Source organism: Bacillus rossius, chromosome 15, assembly GCF_032445375.1.
Source record: "Bacillus rossius redtenbacheri isolate Brsri chromosome 15, Brsri_v3, whole genome shotgun sequence".
In the NCBI taxonomy this organism is placed as follows: Eukaryota; Metazoa; Arthropoda; class Insecta; order Phasmatodea; family Bacillidae; genus Bacillus; species Bacillus rossius.
In genome coordinates this window covers 36,922,831-36,938,075 of record NC_086342.1, presented here as the reverse complement: position 1 = coordinate 36,938,075, position 15,245 = coordinate 36,922,831, and the positions used below count along the sequence as shown (strand labels likewise).

At 37.8% G+C, this 15,245-nt stretch overlaps 1 protein-coding gene across 12 annotated transcripts in view; it reads right to left on the bottom strand.

The window, feature by feature from the left end:
- Positions 1–15,245, bottom strand: part of LOC134539300 (protein kinase C and casein kinase substrate in neurons protein 1) — a 244,370-nt gene that overhangs the window by 37,599 nt on the left and 191,526 nt on the right. For all 12 annotated transcript variants that reach the window (XM_063381218.1, XM_063381214.1, XM_063381211.1 and 9 more), the window contains 3 exons: positions 8,674–8,900; positions 7,453–7,573; positions 355–456 (listed from right to left, as the gene is read on the bottom strand). In XM_063381218.1, the coding sequence (XP_063237288.1) occupies positions 355–456; positions 7,453–7,573; positions 8,674–8,900 (450 nt within the window). The remainder of the gene's footprint in view (positions 1–354; positions 457–7,452; positions 7,574–8,673; positions 8,901–15,245) is intronic.

The window sequence follows — 15,245 nt, the reverse complement described above, 5'->3', positions numbered from 1 at the left end:
TTCCTTGAATTTCTAATATAAAAAATTAGCTTTTTTTTATCATTTGAATAAGTTTTGGTTGAATGCTACTTAATTCCATGATATAACTTGCATTTCAATGCTATATGGTGTATTATATCCCATTTCAGTGTTATGCTATGTTTTAAAATACTTTTCGGTGTTATTTCGGTTTTATCGTAATTCACCATATGATCTTGTCCCTACTAGACATAAAGCTTGAACCAATAATTATAAAAAAATAATAATTGCCATTAACACTTGACAGTAACAGATCATAAATGCAGCTACAAACTTAGGTATGGGGTAGGTATGTTTAAATAAAAAATAAAAAAAAATAAAAAATAAGGTTATTACATGCAAGTCCTCTCCGACAGGGCGTTGGTTGATCAGCATGATACCAGGGATGGCTTCCTTCGACTTGCCCTTTGCAATGTCGCGGAATTCTTCCGTGTACTCCTGAACACACATGCATGCAGCTACAGAGCAACTCAAAACATGCCGTAACAGGGGGAACACAAGAAGAAGCAACATTAATGAGGTTCACACCAAACGTCAAATCATCACGACCCATACAAATATAACAACATACCCTTGCCCCGTTCAAAATGTTTTGTGAATAAAAGCATGCAATGTACTTTGGAGCAGGTTTACAAAGTTCCTCTAGCATTGAATTTTGATGAATGTTCATTAAAATTTATTTTTGTACTTCAAAGATTCAGCAAAAACACACAATTTTATCCCGAAAAAAAATTAACTTCTAATTTTAAATTTAAAAAAATTTACTAAAAAATAGATCTATATTCATTTCTATTTCACATTCAAGTAACCAACAAAGCCACTCAACAAATGTTGATATAGCAAATATTACCTACTGTAGACTAATTTCCTCAGAAACTGCCATTTTTGAAAGTCAGGGAAGAGTATGATATGTAAATATATATGATATTAAATATGCTTGAAAAAATACATAATTAAACAAAGAAACAATTACATTAAAAGTGCTTGTGCATGAGTGAAGATATCTCTAGTTATTATAATAACACTTACTTGAATAGCTACACAATAAAACAAAAGTGTAAGTATCCGTGCTTGCAGATTCATTTAAAGGCAGAGCCATTACCCCATCACTAACCAGGCACACTTCAGTATAACTCTTTTCTGAAGATTAACATTTTTAAGGGGGTGCCTCCCATTTCAGGTCAAGATTTTATATTTACAGCAATTACAGATAAACTTGTAGACATTTTCAATTGTTTAACTTTGACGAAATGAAAAATATATACAGCGCATATTTTTTGCATAATTAGCTGCCAAAGTTACATTTTTAACGTGTTTGGGTTGTACAAATAAGGAGAGCTTAATTTATTGCAGAACTGAAACTTTTTAGGTTTAACTGCAATGCCACTGGCTACTTCAAGAAATGGTTTAAAATTCTTTCAGAAAAACATTAATTAATTTTACCTGGCATTTCAAAATTCTCAAATTTGTTACGATTTTGATAGCCAAGAAACATGAAATGAGTGTTTGTGATAGAAATGCAAACCATATCATGAAGTAGCCAGTGGCATTGCAGTCAAACCTAATAAGTTTCAATTCTGCAATAAATTAAACTCTCCTTATTTGCACAACCCAAAAACGTTAAAAATGTAACTTTGGCTCTGCTAATTATGCAAAAAGTAGGCGCTGTATATATCTTTCATTTCGTGAAAGTTAAACACTTGAAAAAGTCTAAAAGTTGATCAGTGATTAATATAAATATAAAATCATGACCTGAAATGGGAGGCACCCCCTTAAGGGGCCCGCCTCGTCAGGGGTGTATGTGTGTTAGTGAGGCGGGATAATAAGCGCGACGCTCGCTGGTGCTTCTAGCGCGGTATAGCCTCTAAGCGCAAGTCTCTGAACTGGCGCGCAGTCTTCTCGTCGTCACAGGATAACTGTGAAATTTGAGCGGTGACCGTAACATTATAATGCGGAGAAATGAAGATAAAGGTTTTATGCAAGCCCCTTAAGTACTTTCAAGAATCTGTACTGATTGTTTTATGCCTAAAAATTACTCTGAAAACACGCGTTTTAGGCATTTTAACGCTTCTAAAAATACAGTTTTAAAACTTAATCCGAAATTAAAAGTACTTTTCGGTCCTCAGAGAACTCTTAAATGCTATTCGTAAATAGGCCCCACTCGGATATCTTGAGTAGTTTTGAAATCGCGTTGTTTTTCCTGAAGCTCTGCACACCGTATGTGTGCCCAGGTAGGCGGGGCCCTTAACATCCATAACAGTTACATTAGATGACACTTCTGCAGTTCTGAATACACTCTGCAATCGTTAAACAGATGAGAAACACTGAAGATGCAAGTTGAGAAATAAATTTTGTTAGTCTAAAAGGATAAAAATTAAATTAATTCACATTGTGATTACAATAAGTTTACAGTACAATTAGGATGACTGTTCCGACAGCTTTATGCTAGTTGATAGTGATTACACCATTTGAATTAAAGTAAAGTGTTTACTTGTTAGCAGAGTTGTTTTGGACTTGATATGTTGACTTCATTACTATCCCCGCAGAAGCAATGCCACGACTAGCACACAAGTATGGACTTGCAACGTGTGTGTGTGTAGGTACATGACACACAACCGAGCACAAACATGCACGGACACACAACGCAGGCACAAACACCAACATCATGTTGGTATTGTCAAGGGCTGTGCCTACTGAAGCCCGATAAGCCGCCATTTCCCTCCTTACCCACAACCTCCCTCGCTTGGTTTACGTGCTCAGCGCAGCGTGTGCCGTGGGCACGTCTATTTTTGAACAGTGCACCAATAGTCCGTAAGAGCCGGTGAGTGAATACCTTTATAGTTTATAGTCAGTGCAACGTTCCCATAAATCTATATGATTAAAAATGTAAATGTTTGTTTAGTTTAGAATCTTAAATCTCCGAAAGTTCTTCATAGATTGCTTTGAAATTTCGAAACAGAGATGCATTTTAATATGTGCATGTTTTTTAGATATGTATCTGTTTCACACCTGTGGCAGGTAAAAAGTGTGAATAGGTAAACACATAGATTTTTAATATTTTCATTGCTATAGAGCAACATATATATAGAGATAGAGAGAGATATAAAGATATAGGTATACAGATGAGAGAGAGATATCTGTATAGAGGTAAACATAAAGAGATAGAGAATAAGAGATAGAGAGATGTATAGAAGTATACATAGAGGGCTAGAGCATTAGAGAGAGAGACTTTTGTATGTGTTTACCTACTTCAAACAAATTAAAAAAAAAAAAAAAAAAAAAGGATTGAGGTATTGCAACGCAGGACAGTTATTAGCTAGTACGTAGTAAATAATAATATTGTAATTAGTTTAGAGTCCCACGCATTCTGTTTTGATCCACAGTGTCCAATACTCACCTAGTTGCCTTTTTATGTAATTATTAATATTGTACCAAGGGCCAAGCCAAACTTGTAGAATTGCAGGATCCAAACCTCCCCAGCATTTTAGAGCCAGTATATCAGCTGATTATACGAGCCAAGATCATATTGACCTAGTTATTTATACTTGTATTTTATTATTTTTAATATTATTGTAAATGATTTGGATATTTAATAATTGTATTCAGAAAAACCATTTAAATAAGTTTTAACTGATTTTCACTTTATTTGCTTATTCAATATTTTTTTAACTTTCAATATTGTTTTTATGCTTATATTTTACAATTGGATTTATTTAGAAGCTATAATTATGTTTCTGGAACATTGTGTATTTTGTTGGTAAAAGAAATAATGAGAGAGAGGTGCACTATTTGGTAGTGCCAATTTTTATTATAAATTTTTTTCAGTACTGAGACTTTCTGGTGCATTCTGAATATAATTCTTATTGTAGGAAAAATGGTAGCTGTTCTCTCTCATGGGAGACGGGAAGATTATCACACTATTGCATTAGCCAATCAGAAAAGACTCTGTGTTTATTAATGTTTTATTTTTTTAATTTTTGCAGGAAAAGCTTTGTTGCAAGGGTTAGGATATTTGTATACTCCTGTGTCCTTGTGAGATCTGTGTTGTGATTGGTCGGTGAACTGTTGCACCTGCCTCTTCCCTGCATGGTGGGCGTAGCTGCGTAGCCTCATTTTTCAGTCGTTCAAGTGCTGTGCTAATAAATCGTGCCATTCGGTGGCTCACAAATAACAGTTTATGTGACTAGAGGCGGATAATTAATTCCCGATTGCCGGGGCTGTGTTGCTGCTAAGTTTAACCTTCAGTTTCATCCTTCCTTTTCTTAAACTTTTGGACTTCATGAACTAGAAATTAGGCCTCAAGACGTGCGGCACAGGCCCCGGTGGTCCGCTGGTCAACCGGAAACTGTGAGTGAGTGAGAGTGAGAGAGTGTTAGTGAGTGCAAGAGTGAGAGAGTGTTAGTGAGGGAGTGAGAGTGAGAGAGTGTTAGTGAGTGAGATAGTGTTATTGAGTGTTAGAGAGTGAGAGAGTGTTAGTGAGTGAGTGAGCGAGTCATTATGACCAATGGAATGGTACGGAATTGGGTTAGAGCTTCTTAAAGATGGCAGATGATGAGTTAACGAATTGGACAACCTTCTGTCATTACTGAACAATTGGCGCACCAAGTTGACGAAATGCTTTACGATTTCGTCATTACCTGAATGTTTTTGCCATAAACTTCAATGATCTGAAGAAGAATTTCGGCCACAGTTATGTCTTTAGCACTAAGAAAACGAATCACAGCGCATATTTCACAGTCGGCTGTATTCTCAATTAGCTGAGTTATTTTAAATACTCACAAACGAAATGTTAACACGGTTGAATGAATCTTTAATGGCATCTGTGGCTTGTCAACGAATGTAGGCAACAGCACGCATGAGCAGAATGGTGACCGCAGCGCTGCTACGGCCTAATTTCAAAAAGGATACTTACTTAGACATGCATCGTATACAGAAACTTTAACCAAAAATAGATTTTTTTTTAAAATAGGTTTACAACAGAATCGTGATAATCCGAGCCTCGATAATCTGAGATTCATTGCAATCAGAAATGTTAAAAAAAAAGCCTGAAGTGCGACACAAGTCATCCAAAAAACCGGTGAATGATAATCTAGAGCTGGCTTGGCAACACTAGGTTCAAGGTCACGTAGGCGGCAGCAGTCTGTCTGCTTGCACTGTGACCGGTTTGCCTCATTTGTGTTGTTCAGTACAGTGCGTTACGACAGTAGGCCTACTGTGATGTGAAACTCGATCTTCTTGTTCTTTCGTGAGTTATCTTTTGCAAGAATGAGCGGAAAGGCCAAGAGAAAGTTTGTTTCCGTAAAAAGGGAAATTAGAAGCATTGAAGGGAATTGATCAAGGTGAAGCACTAAAGAAGATTGTAGCCGACTACGGTGTAGGAGATAAGATGCCGATACAGAAGCAAAATTGAAAAATTTTCTTCTGTTCAATGTGTTAACATTTCATCATCCAACAGAAAATCAATGAAAAAATCTGATTATGAAAGAACTAAAAAAGCAATTTTTTTTTGGTTTAGTCAACAGCATCAAAAAGGAAGTCCAATTTCGGGACCTATTCTTCAAGAAAAGGCTCTGTTATTTTCCGTAATGAGCTTGAAGAAGGTGAAGAAGATTTCACTGCGAGTGCAGGATGGTTGGACCGATGGGAAAATCGATACGGTAACAGGCAACTTGAAATCTGTGGTGAAAAACTGTCCACAGACTCTGGAGTTGTAGAGAAGTTTTGAGATCTTAATAATATTTATTATAAAAATGCAAGGAAGATGAACGCAGCAGAGGTTTATTATGCATCATTAGAAGATACTAACGTATTAGTAGAGAGGTTAAGACTTCTATATGCTTCGCTTTGTGCAGGAAACTATTCGCACATCAAAGAAGTATCCTTTATACTGAAAGATTTCAAAAGATTATTATAGAAGAAAATCTTACGTTAGATCAGATGTATAACTGTCACGAAACAGGACTAAATTATAAGATGTTACCTTCTAAGACCTTCTAAGACCATTGCCTTCTTTAAAAGAAAAGCGACATCAGGTCTTAAAAAATCAAAAGAGAGGGTAACAGTGCTTGCTGCAGCGAGCGGAAGTGGTGACCACAAACTGAAGTTAATGGTCATCGGTAAAACTGCCAAGCCTTGGGCTTTAAAAAAATCACAAAATCCGCATTGCCTGTTATTTACACCAATTATAAATCAGCGTGGATGGACAAAACCATTTTTAAAAAGTGGTTTCTTTAAGAGTTGTGCCCAAAATCAAAAAAATATATTAAAAGAAAAAACAATTACCTATGAAAGTGATTTTGACACTAGACAATGCAGGGTATCCCCCTGATGAAGAAGAACTCACTTACGATGGAATCCGAGCTCTATTTTTGCCACCAAACATCACTAGCCTGATATAGCCCATGGGCCAGGCGTATTAGAAAACATGAAAAAAAAAAAAAAAAAAAGTATCTACGTTGTCTGCTAAAGTCTATGCTGCAAGCAACAGAAGGTGAGTGACAGTAAGCAATTTTCTTAAGAAAACTACAAAAATGTTTATTGGATAGCTGAATCATGGGATGAAGTGAGACTGAAACCGTGAACAAATTTGGAACAAAAGTTTAAAACCTACAAGTGAACAAGATGACCCAGATGACAATTTGCCTTCATTAGAACTCATAAAAAAGATTCCTGGTTGTGAGAACACAGATGTTAGTGAAGTTGCTGAGTGGTTGCACAATGATGATAAATTTGAAGTGACTGATTCTGCTATCATTGAAATGAAGGAAGTGATGACGAAGATAGCTGTGCTGCAACTGTACTAGTGATCACTCAAGGCAGTGGTACGCTACATTGAGCAACAACCAGATGCGACCACAAGCGATACCCGTTTTTCACAGATGATGGTGTGACATCACTGCTTTAATGTGTTGCTCTACTTTGAAGCAAAAGACCTTGGACAGTTTTTTTAAAGTTGTAAATGCTTAAAATGAGTATTTCTGCTAACACTGTTAATGTATGTATGTACGTAGTATGTATCTGAAGTTGTAATATTTACACATAAATTTGACTTTGTTTTAAATATGTAGTTGAAAATGCTATTATTTTCCTTTTTTTTCCAATGTAATGTAAGTTTTCTGTGATCCGAGGTACCGACAGCCCCAATAAATTATTATTTACAGACTATAAAAATTGTGATACACCACGAATTCCAAATGGCGAGATCACATTGTCTGCAATATAACCTGAGAAATAATAACTTTATACTAAACAGCAAACAAAAATAAATAAAAAATACCCAAATTTAATAAATCTAATTAAATAATTGGTGGTTTTATATCATGCAAACTGCAATATTTTCACATAATACTTGGTTATCGATGGGCAATTGGGGCACACTGTGGTATTCAGCAAGCTGTTAAGGCACGTAGTGCAACACAGTGCAAGTGAGGATACCTCGAAGTAGGGCCAGTTCATCGCCATGTTGACTCCGTGCGTGTTGGACCACCACTTCAGATCCTTCTCGTGATCAGCGTTGTTCACCGTGTGGTAGAACTCTTCGTAGATCTGTGGTAAGCTGCGAATGAGGAAACATGAACTTGACATTGTGCACAAACCCAAAAGATTTTACAAAATAAGCATATACTGAGAAGATTCAAGGTATTAATATAATATAGAATAGTTACTATGCAGAATAAATGCAATGCACAGTGTTACTACATGCATATTTTGTACAAGAAAATTTTATTTTTCATACCAACAATAAGCAGTTTGTAATAACCACTGCATAAAGCATACACAATACTAAAGTTTGTGTTTCACAAACTTGAAAATTCCCTTTTCATGGTTTTACATTTGGTATGACTTTAAATGTAAATTACTCCTTTGCCATTAACCTACGCATCTTTTAACTAAATATCTGTAGTTACTATACTCCTTGAGAAATGACTCCTATTATACTAGAATCTAAAACTACTTTTTAAACATTGGCAAAGATTTTTGCATTCATACTCATGTCTCATGTATTATTAGATATTACATAATTATACAGCATCAAATCCATATCTCTCCATGCGGAAGGCAAACGCAATGCAAACAGTAAGATGCGTGCATCACTGTAGTTGAGTGGCTAAATCTTTCACCTCGAATCAAGATAATAAGGAGTTGATTCCCAGAGGGGTCAAGCACAGATTTCTCCCAAGTGGAAAAGTTGTGCAGGCTAGCTTAAGACGATGGGTTTTCTAAGGGTGTTCCAGTTTCTTCTACTAATGCACTTTGGTGGTGTACCGTCTCACTGCCACATGTCCCTAATGTCCTCAATGTCCACGAGACGTTAAACACAAATCCACATAACCTCCTACACAACTTGACAGCTGTGATGAACCAACAATTTCTACAGGCATTAACAATCTTGCCTACCTGGACACTTAGCCGTTCACCATTATTGCCATTCAGCACAATTCGGCCACATTAACAAAATTTATTTCTAACAAGAACCACATTGCCCATTGCAAATAGAAAACAAGGGTACAAAAAGAGTTATTGTAGGTTATTGAGAGTATTTAAATTTTTGACAATTTGAAACACAAACCTAGAAAGACTTTTTCATGCATTTTCTTAAACAGTTAAGTTGTTTGTTCTGCAGCGCTGGGGGCGGTCATGAAACGCAGGACTCACGCAGGGTCCTGGGAGATGTTGAGACACTTGTGGATGTCGAACATGACGCTCTTGAAGAACTGTAGCCTCTGGGCCTCCATGTCCTGGCACCTGTTGAACACCTCCGTCATGTCCTCCATGTACTTGGGGTTGTAGCCGTTGATCTCGTTGAGGGCCGCCTCGTACTTCTCCTTCGCCTTCTGCACGTCCTCCTTCGACTTCTGCACCCGGTCCTGCATCTTCTTCACCTGCGGCAGTCCAATCAGAACACTCACACTTACACAAACCAACTATACAAGTGCCTCGATCAACAGAGTCCATGTGGGCTGAAGCAACCTCACATGAGCAAACTTTCCGATAACACGAACAGTTGACCCGGTGGTATCATTTTCCTGGCTTTACTTTAGTGAAAATTCTCTCATGTTACCCAACGATTCTCCCAACCAGTAAACAGCATCTTTGAGGTTAATTTTCTTTAGGATTTTAACAACACTTAAATCGTTTTCCAAGTTCTCAACAGTCTTTGCTGGTAATAGCGCTTTAGGTTGGCTTAGCTAATACGGAACTTCGGTTAATTGAAATTCTACTAAACACGGACTGATTCAATCACAAACTTTGCCTGTTGTTTTGAAATCGTACTTCTTTGGGGGCTTTGTGGGTGAAATTTTAGTATCCAATGAAATGTGTGAGAATGATGCAATGGAAATTTAACAGGATGAAGTCTAATGTGCGTGTGCATTTCGTCCGGTTGTGTTCAAACGCAAAATATACAACATGGCACGTGGTTTATTTTACAAATAAATTAAAAATTAATCATTTACGTAACAAATAAAATGAAGCAAAACAGAAAATTTTGTTGTTTGTACGGTGGGTTTAATTGTAGAGAAGTCACTGTAATGACTATTCCATATATTTTACAATATTTACCAGAGGTACAGTAAAAAAAAAGAACTCAAACAGTTTTAAAATATGGCAAGGTTAAATAACACAGAAGTCTTTTAACAATAAATTGCTGTTGATGTTTACTTTGGGCTAGTTTTCATACCTAAGTCATACAATTATATACTTAGATAATGACAAGGAAAAACCTCATGAATTAAATATGTATTCTAGTATCCTAATTCAAAAACATAATCAATTAGATATGTTAAAAAGTAATTAGTTTATCAGTTAGTTTATAAGTAAAAAAAAAATTATTTGTCCACAACACAGGAATTAATATTATTCATTCCAAATTAATATAGTTAATCAGAGCAAATCGTTATTTAAAGCACAAAACAACTAAAATTTTAAGTGTCTGCAATCAATATGAAATCAAATAACCTCTATTTTTGTTGTTGAATTAATAATATGATTCATAATTTTATTTCTTAACTGTTGTAAGAGTGCATAAAAAAAAGATGGATGGTGACACTCAGCCATTGGTATGCCGTATTTCATTTCAAAGTTATAAAATATAAAATATTAAAATTTATTTTGTACACACCCTAACCTCACAGTAAATAAAATGTTTTAATTAAGATTTATGGCTAGCCTGAATGCATGGTATTTTTTAATATGAAATTTTTATAACTACGTTGACATCGTCCGGGCCTACGGCCCCCTGTAAGTCCGATATGCCACCGCCCAAACACCATCCACCCTCCATTCAAACCTCCCGCCTACCCGTGCGTACGTGTGCGTGCGTGTGTGCTCGCCTCGCAAGAGGGCGCTGTCAAGCCAGTGCGCCGTACCCCTAAAAACATTAAGTATATGTAATTGTGTTGTTTGTTTTTATATTCCCTAAGTGCAACGTGACGGCAGATCGGCCGGGAGGGTTTTATGTACTTTTATTTTTTAACTTATATATTAAAATATCATAGCGTTTCCGGACATTCCCGAGGAAACCCGAAGCCAGACAATAATTAAATTTAAATATTAGTAATTATAATTTGTACAATCTTTTCAATTCATTAAAAAATTGTTACATAATTTTCAACGCTTTCTTGTCATGTTAATTTAGTTTCCCGTGGCACGAATTCGCTAATATCTTTTAACGGTAATTGTTTCGGCGGGAGGACGCCATGTTAGTTGAGCGAGCCATGATCTCAGCCCAGTCTTCCACCATCAACGACCGAGAGCAGACGCATCAGCACTCCGGGGACCTCACCACTTGTATTCTCTGCCAATTAATTCTGTTAACTTTAATTTCGTCTCAATCACTTTATTTTAGTCCTCGGAGCTACTCTCGGTCGGGGGACTGTTTCATTAATTAGTTTACGACCAGTCTCGGTCTTTTTCCTCGTATTACGTAATTTAACATGTGACCACGTGGTGGCTTATCACCTATAAACCGATTCGTGCCACGGGCGTTTTGCATAGCTTCAACCGTGTACGTGTGTGAGCTGAATTAGCGGAATAAATCAGGTGTATGAATTTAACATATTATTCTTTTATTTTCGATCTGTGTGACCACGTGGAGAGTGACGGCGTGTGGGACACCTGAGAGCCCACTTCGTAGGTAAAAGCGTGCCCGATGCTGAGAGGGGGCAGGAATTAGTACTAGATGTTTTCAAGGGGGGATATCACGTCTCACATGGGCGACGTCACGCCCTGAGTTAGGAGTCTCACCGGGTCCACGTGCCATACCACGTGGTGGCGCCCACTAACAATCCACCGTAAAGCCGACCGATCGACCCCCCCCCCCCCCCGTGTCAACGTATATAATAGTGTGTTAAGTTGGTGACCTATATGACAAGATTAACACATAAGGAAATTTGTAACACTGTCCAGAGAACTATTTCTATTTGCGGCACTGCAAGTTCTCGGCAACGCAAGTGCTAAGTAGCGGGTGCGAAAGTGATTCCGCAGATGTGCGAAGAGTTGCCTTGGTCATTTGGTAGAGTAAAGATTTATTGGTCATGACAGTTGCAGGTCCGGTAGAAACACGAAGTGCTGCAGAGTGTGATGGACCATGTTAGCTGAAAAGTTGTGTGTGAACCACGTCGCAGTATCGGGAAACGAGGAGTCCTATTGTGTAAACTAAAAAGTTACTGTCACTATATCATGAAGCAGAATTTGTACAGTACAATTTTAAATTATTACCAGATTCAAAGACGGAGTTACAGTAGACGAGTGCAGTTTCCGGTGGCGGGCAGCAGCTGAATATGACTCGTGTCGGCGTCGGCAACAGGAAGTCTTTAAGGCAGAGACGGTTCGCAAACGTGTGCGGAAAGGATAAAGTCCAGATTTTCATTTGTAACGTGTTAGATAAAAAAAAAACTTTTTGAGTCCAATGTGTGTTAGCCTATCCAGCTGGGAAGTCTAATGTGCCGTCTGCTGCTTCATGAGAATTCCTGGAATAGTGTTGGCATTTTATAATATTTTTGGGTAATCATGAAAATATGCAGTAGCTGAAAATTTCGTCGCAATTTGCAGCAAAAATGCACAGCAGTTGAGAAGTTAACTGGACTTTGTTTAAGGGCAAGGTTCCCCCATTATTCAGAGTAAATAGTAACTAAAATGGACAGAAAAATTAAACGGACCATTGCGAGCAGTATGGTGTTGGAATAAGCATCACGATCAGGAGTGGTGCTCGTTTTGGCTGTAGCAAGAAGGTAAGCCAGCGATCGCATGAGCAACATGCTGTGAGGCGCATGGCACCGCAGAATAAGTCGCCATACAGAATTGTATATTTTTTGGTGGTTTTTTTTAAATTAAAATTGAATTTTTAAAGCTGCAGGATTGTGGCAATGAAACGTGTCTGCTATTAAAGAGAACAATGTACAACAAACTTAAATCATACGACCTAAATTTTGTAAACACAGGTAAAGGTTACATTTTGTTGTAACACTGTGATCAACTTTGATAATGAGTGAGGTAGCAGAGAAAGTCTGGTCTATAAATTCAGAGTAAAAAAAAATTGTATCAGTAGGTTGTCATAAAGTGGATTCTTTAAATATGAATGCATGGATAATGATTAGTCGTATGTTTTAAGGTGTGTATATATACTGCTACATGGGTGCTAGGAGGCAAGGCAGGTACCTGAGTGGGCCTTCCAGCGAGTCTAGCTACGGCCCTGCATGGGCGCTGACGTCACACATGTCACACTTCCTTGTCGGATTACAAGGGTCTGGCTAACCATCCCCTCCGCTCCCCGCTCACCGTTCTGCCTCGGACTATTGTCACAGACACTTAAGTGACCTGGGAATTCTGCTGGTTTCCCTAGGTCGCCGTGCAGAGTGGCGTGAATAAACGCCATCTTTCTGGACTTTTCAGGCGTTGGGTCGGCCCGGGATGACACGACATGTCACAGCCGCTCTCGCCCCTTCAAGGACGCCATGGGGATATAAACGATGACGCCAGCCTCCGCAGGAGTTCCAAGAGTTCGGAGAGTTCCGCGAGTGAAGGGAAGTGTGACATCGGCGAAGAGGGTGAGAGACCCCCTCGAGAGTGGCGCAACGCGGGGCGACGGGATCGAGAGAGTGCGACTGAGTGGCGCGACACTGTGTGTGTGGACAGGCGTGAGGTGAGGGGCGAACCACTGTCGAGCCCAGCTCCAGTGCGGAGTGCGAACTGTGGAACTAGACAGACATTGAGTTACTGGAGAATAAACATTTTTAGGTAGGAGTGATTGGTGATGAGGCATTTTTAAGTAAAATCATTTATTAGTAATGTAAATATTAGTAATTAATAACCCAGTTCTCCTCACACTAGTTCGTAGTTCATAGTATTGCTCACTTACTTTCAACTTATCCTATATATTTTTTTGATAAGCAGCGGGTCTCAACCATGAGGCTAAGGGCAGGAAGTTATGATGTATTGAAGGTCGTAAAGACGAGTTCACCAAATGAATTTATGGCTATTGTAAGTAGGCCAGGGTGAATACTAGTTTATTGATGTGAAGCGAATATCAAATTTAATTTTTAAAATATTTGTGACATCAAATTAATTTCAGATATTTTTTCTTGGTGAAGTTGTATTACACTTATTTTATAAAATACAGAACTAAAAAAAAAAAAAAATGTGATCATTTAATAATTGTAATGTTTAAGCTTATAAACTAAATAACCATTTAGGTCCAATGTATATCATTCAATAAAAATTAATAAATAACCATACATAATATTAATATTGAACATTCATAAAAGCAAATAGAATGCCTTATTTTTATGTAGATTATCACGGTGCGATTTCAAGAAAATTTTTTTTTAGTTTTTCTTTTCATGGTCCATAGACCCCAAAACCAACATTAACTCAAAAGTTTGTGCGTGTGTCAACATATATTATATATATATTATATATAACATTTTAATGGACATGATAACTACCATAAATTTGAAAATTGAAAAAATTACTTCTAAACTTATATATAAAATAGAGTAATGAAAATTCTCAGTCAAGTGCCTTAATGGGCAAAATGCGACCAAAGGGGTAGAAATGGGAAAGGTTCTTGAAAAACAGAAAAATCGCTATTAATTCTGTAATGACAAATATCACATCCATTTGAACATATTATAACTAGTAGGAGTAATACCAAAATCTTTGGTATAAATATATTTTTGATATAACCAACTATAACTACAAGGGGTGGAATAAACACGGATTGTGGGATAAAATTTTTTATAACTCTCCCCCAAAGGCACACCATTGAATCCATTTGAATTATTTGTTAATCTTATATTTTTATCTAAAAATTTTGTGTGAAACAATGTTTGATACAATCAACCACTGTTGCAAGTGGTTGAAAAACACAGGTGTGTAAATAAAATAAAAATTCATAATTTCCATATTATGTATACTACTAAAACCGTTATGATTTATTGTATAACCACAAATTATCATCTACAACTTTTGTTTGAAATAATTTTTTATTCGACCTGTGCCGTTTCAGTGCCACTTTCAGGCACAAATGTACGAATTTAAATTTAATTTTTAATTTTTAAAGAAGGAAACCAAATAATAAATTTGTATTTTTTTAGTTTTATTTAATTTTATTTCCATTACCGTACACTCCAACGTAATCTTGTGCAACCCAGTGCACCTGCGCTTGTTCGCAGGCTTCAATTAGATACTGTTTGCTGACGATTTGTGATCGCAGCATCTCGGCCGCGGTTCGCGTCACGTTTTCTCCATGTAACAAAATGACTTTCGTGCTAGAGAACGCTACCCCAACCTCACTGCTAGCAACTTTCATTTCTCGGAGGCAAGCATACGTACGGGTTTTGCCGTCACGTACTGGACTAGGTTACAGCCAGCGGCGAAGCCTCGGGACGGTCCACATGACGCCTTTCCCAGGCGACTTAGCAAATTTAAACCCCCCTCCCCTTATCACCCACCGGTGGCTTCACGGGAACTACAACCCGGAGCATCGACCCCCAGTGAACCCAGGCGGGGACATTCCCACTTGTCAAACAGAGCCCTCAGCAAAGTCTAGCGGCAGGAAAAATCCCTAACCTTGCTCTGAGCGCTGGTCGCGAGCGCGCCCACTGCACTCTAGTGGAGGTTTCTGTGACCCTCCAGGCAGGTTCTCATCTTGGCCACCAGAGTGCACTACTCATCCCTCCCATAAGAGACAGCTTGTCACAATCGACCATGGCAGCAGTCACAGTGCG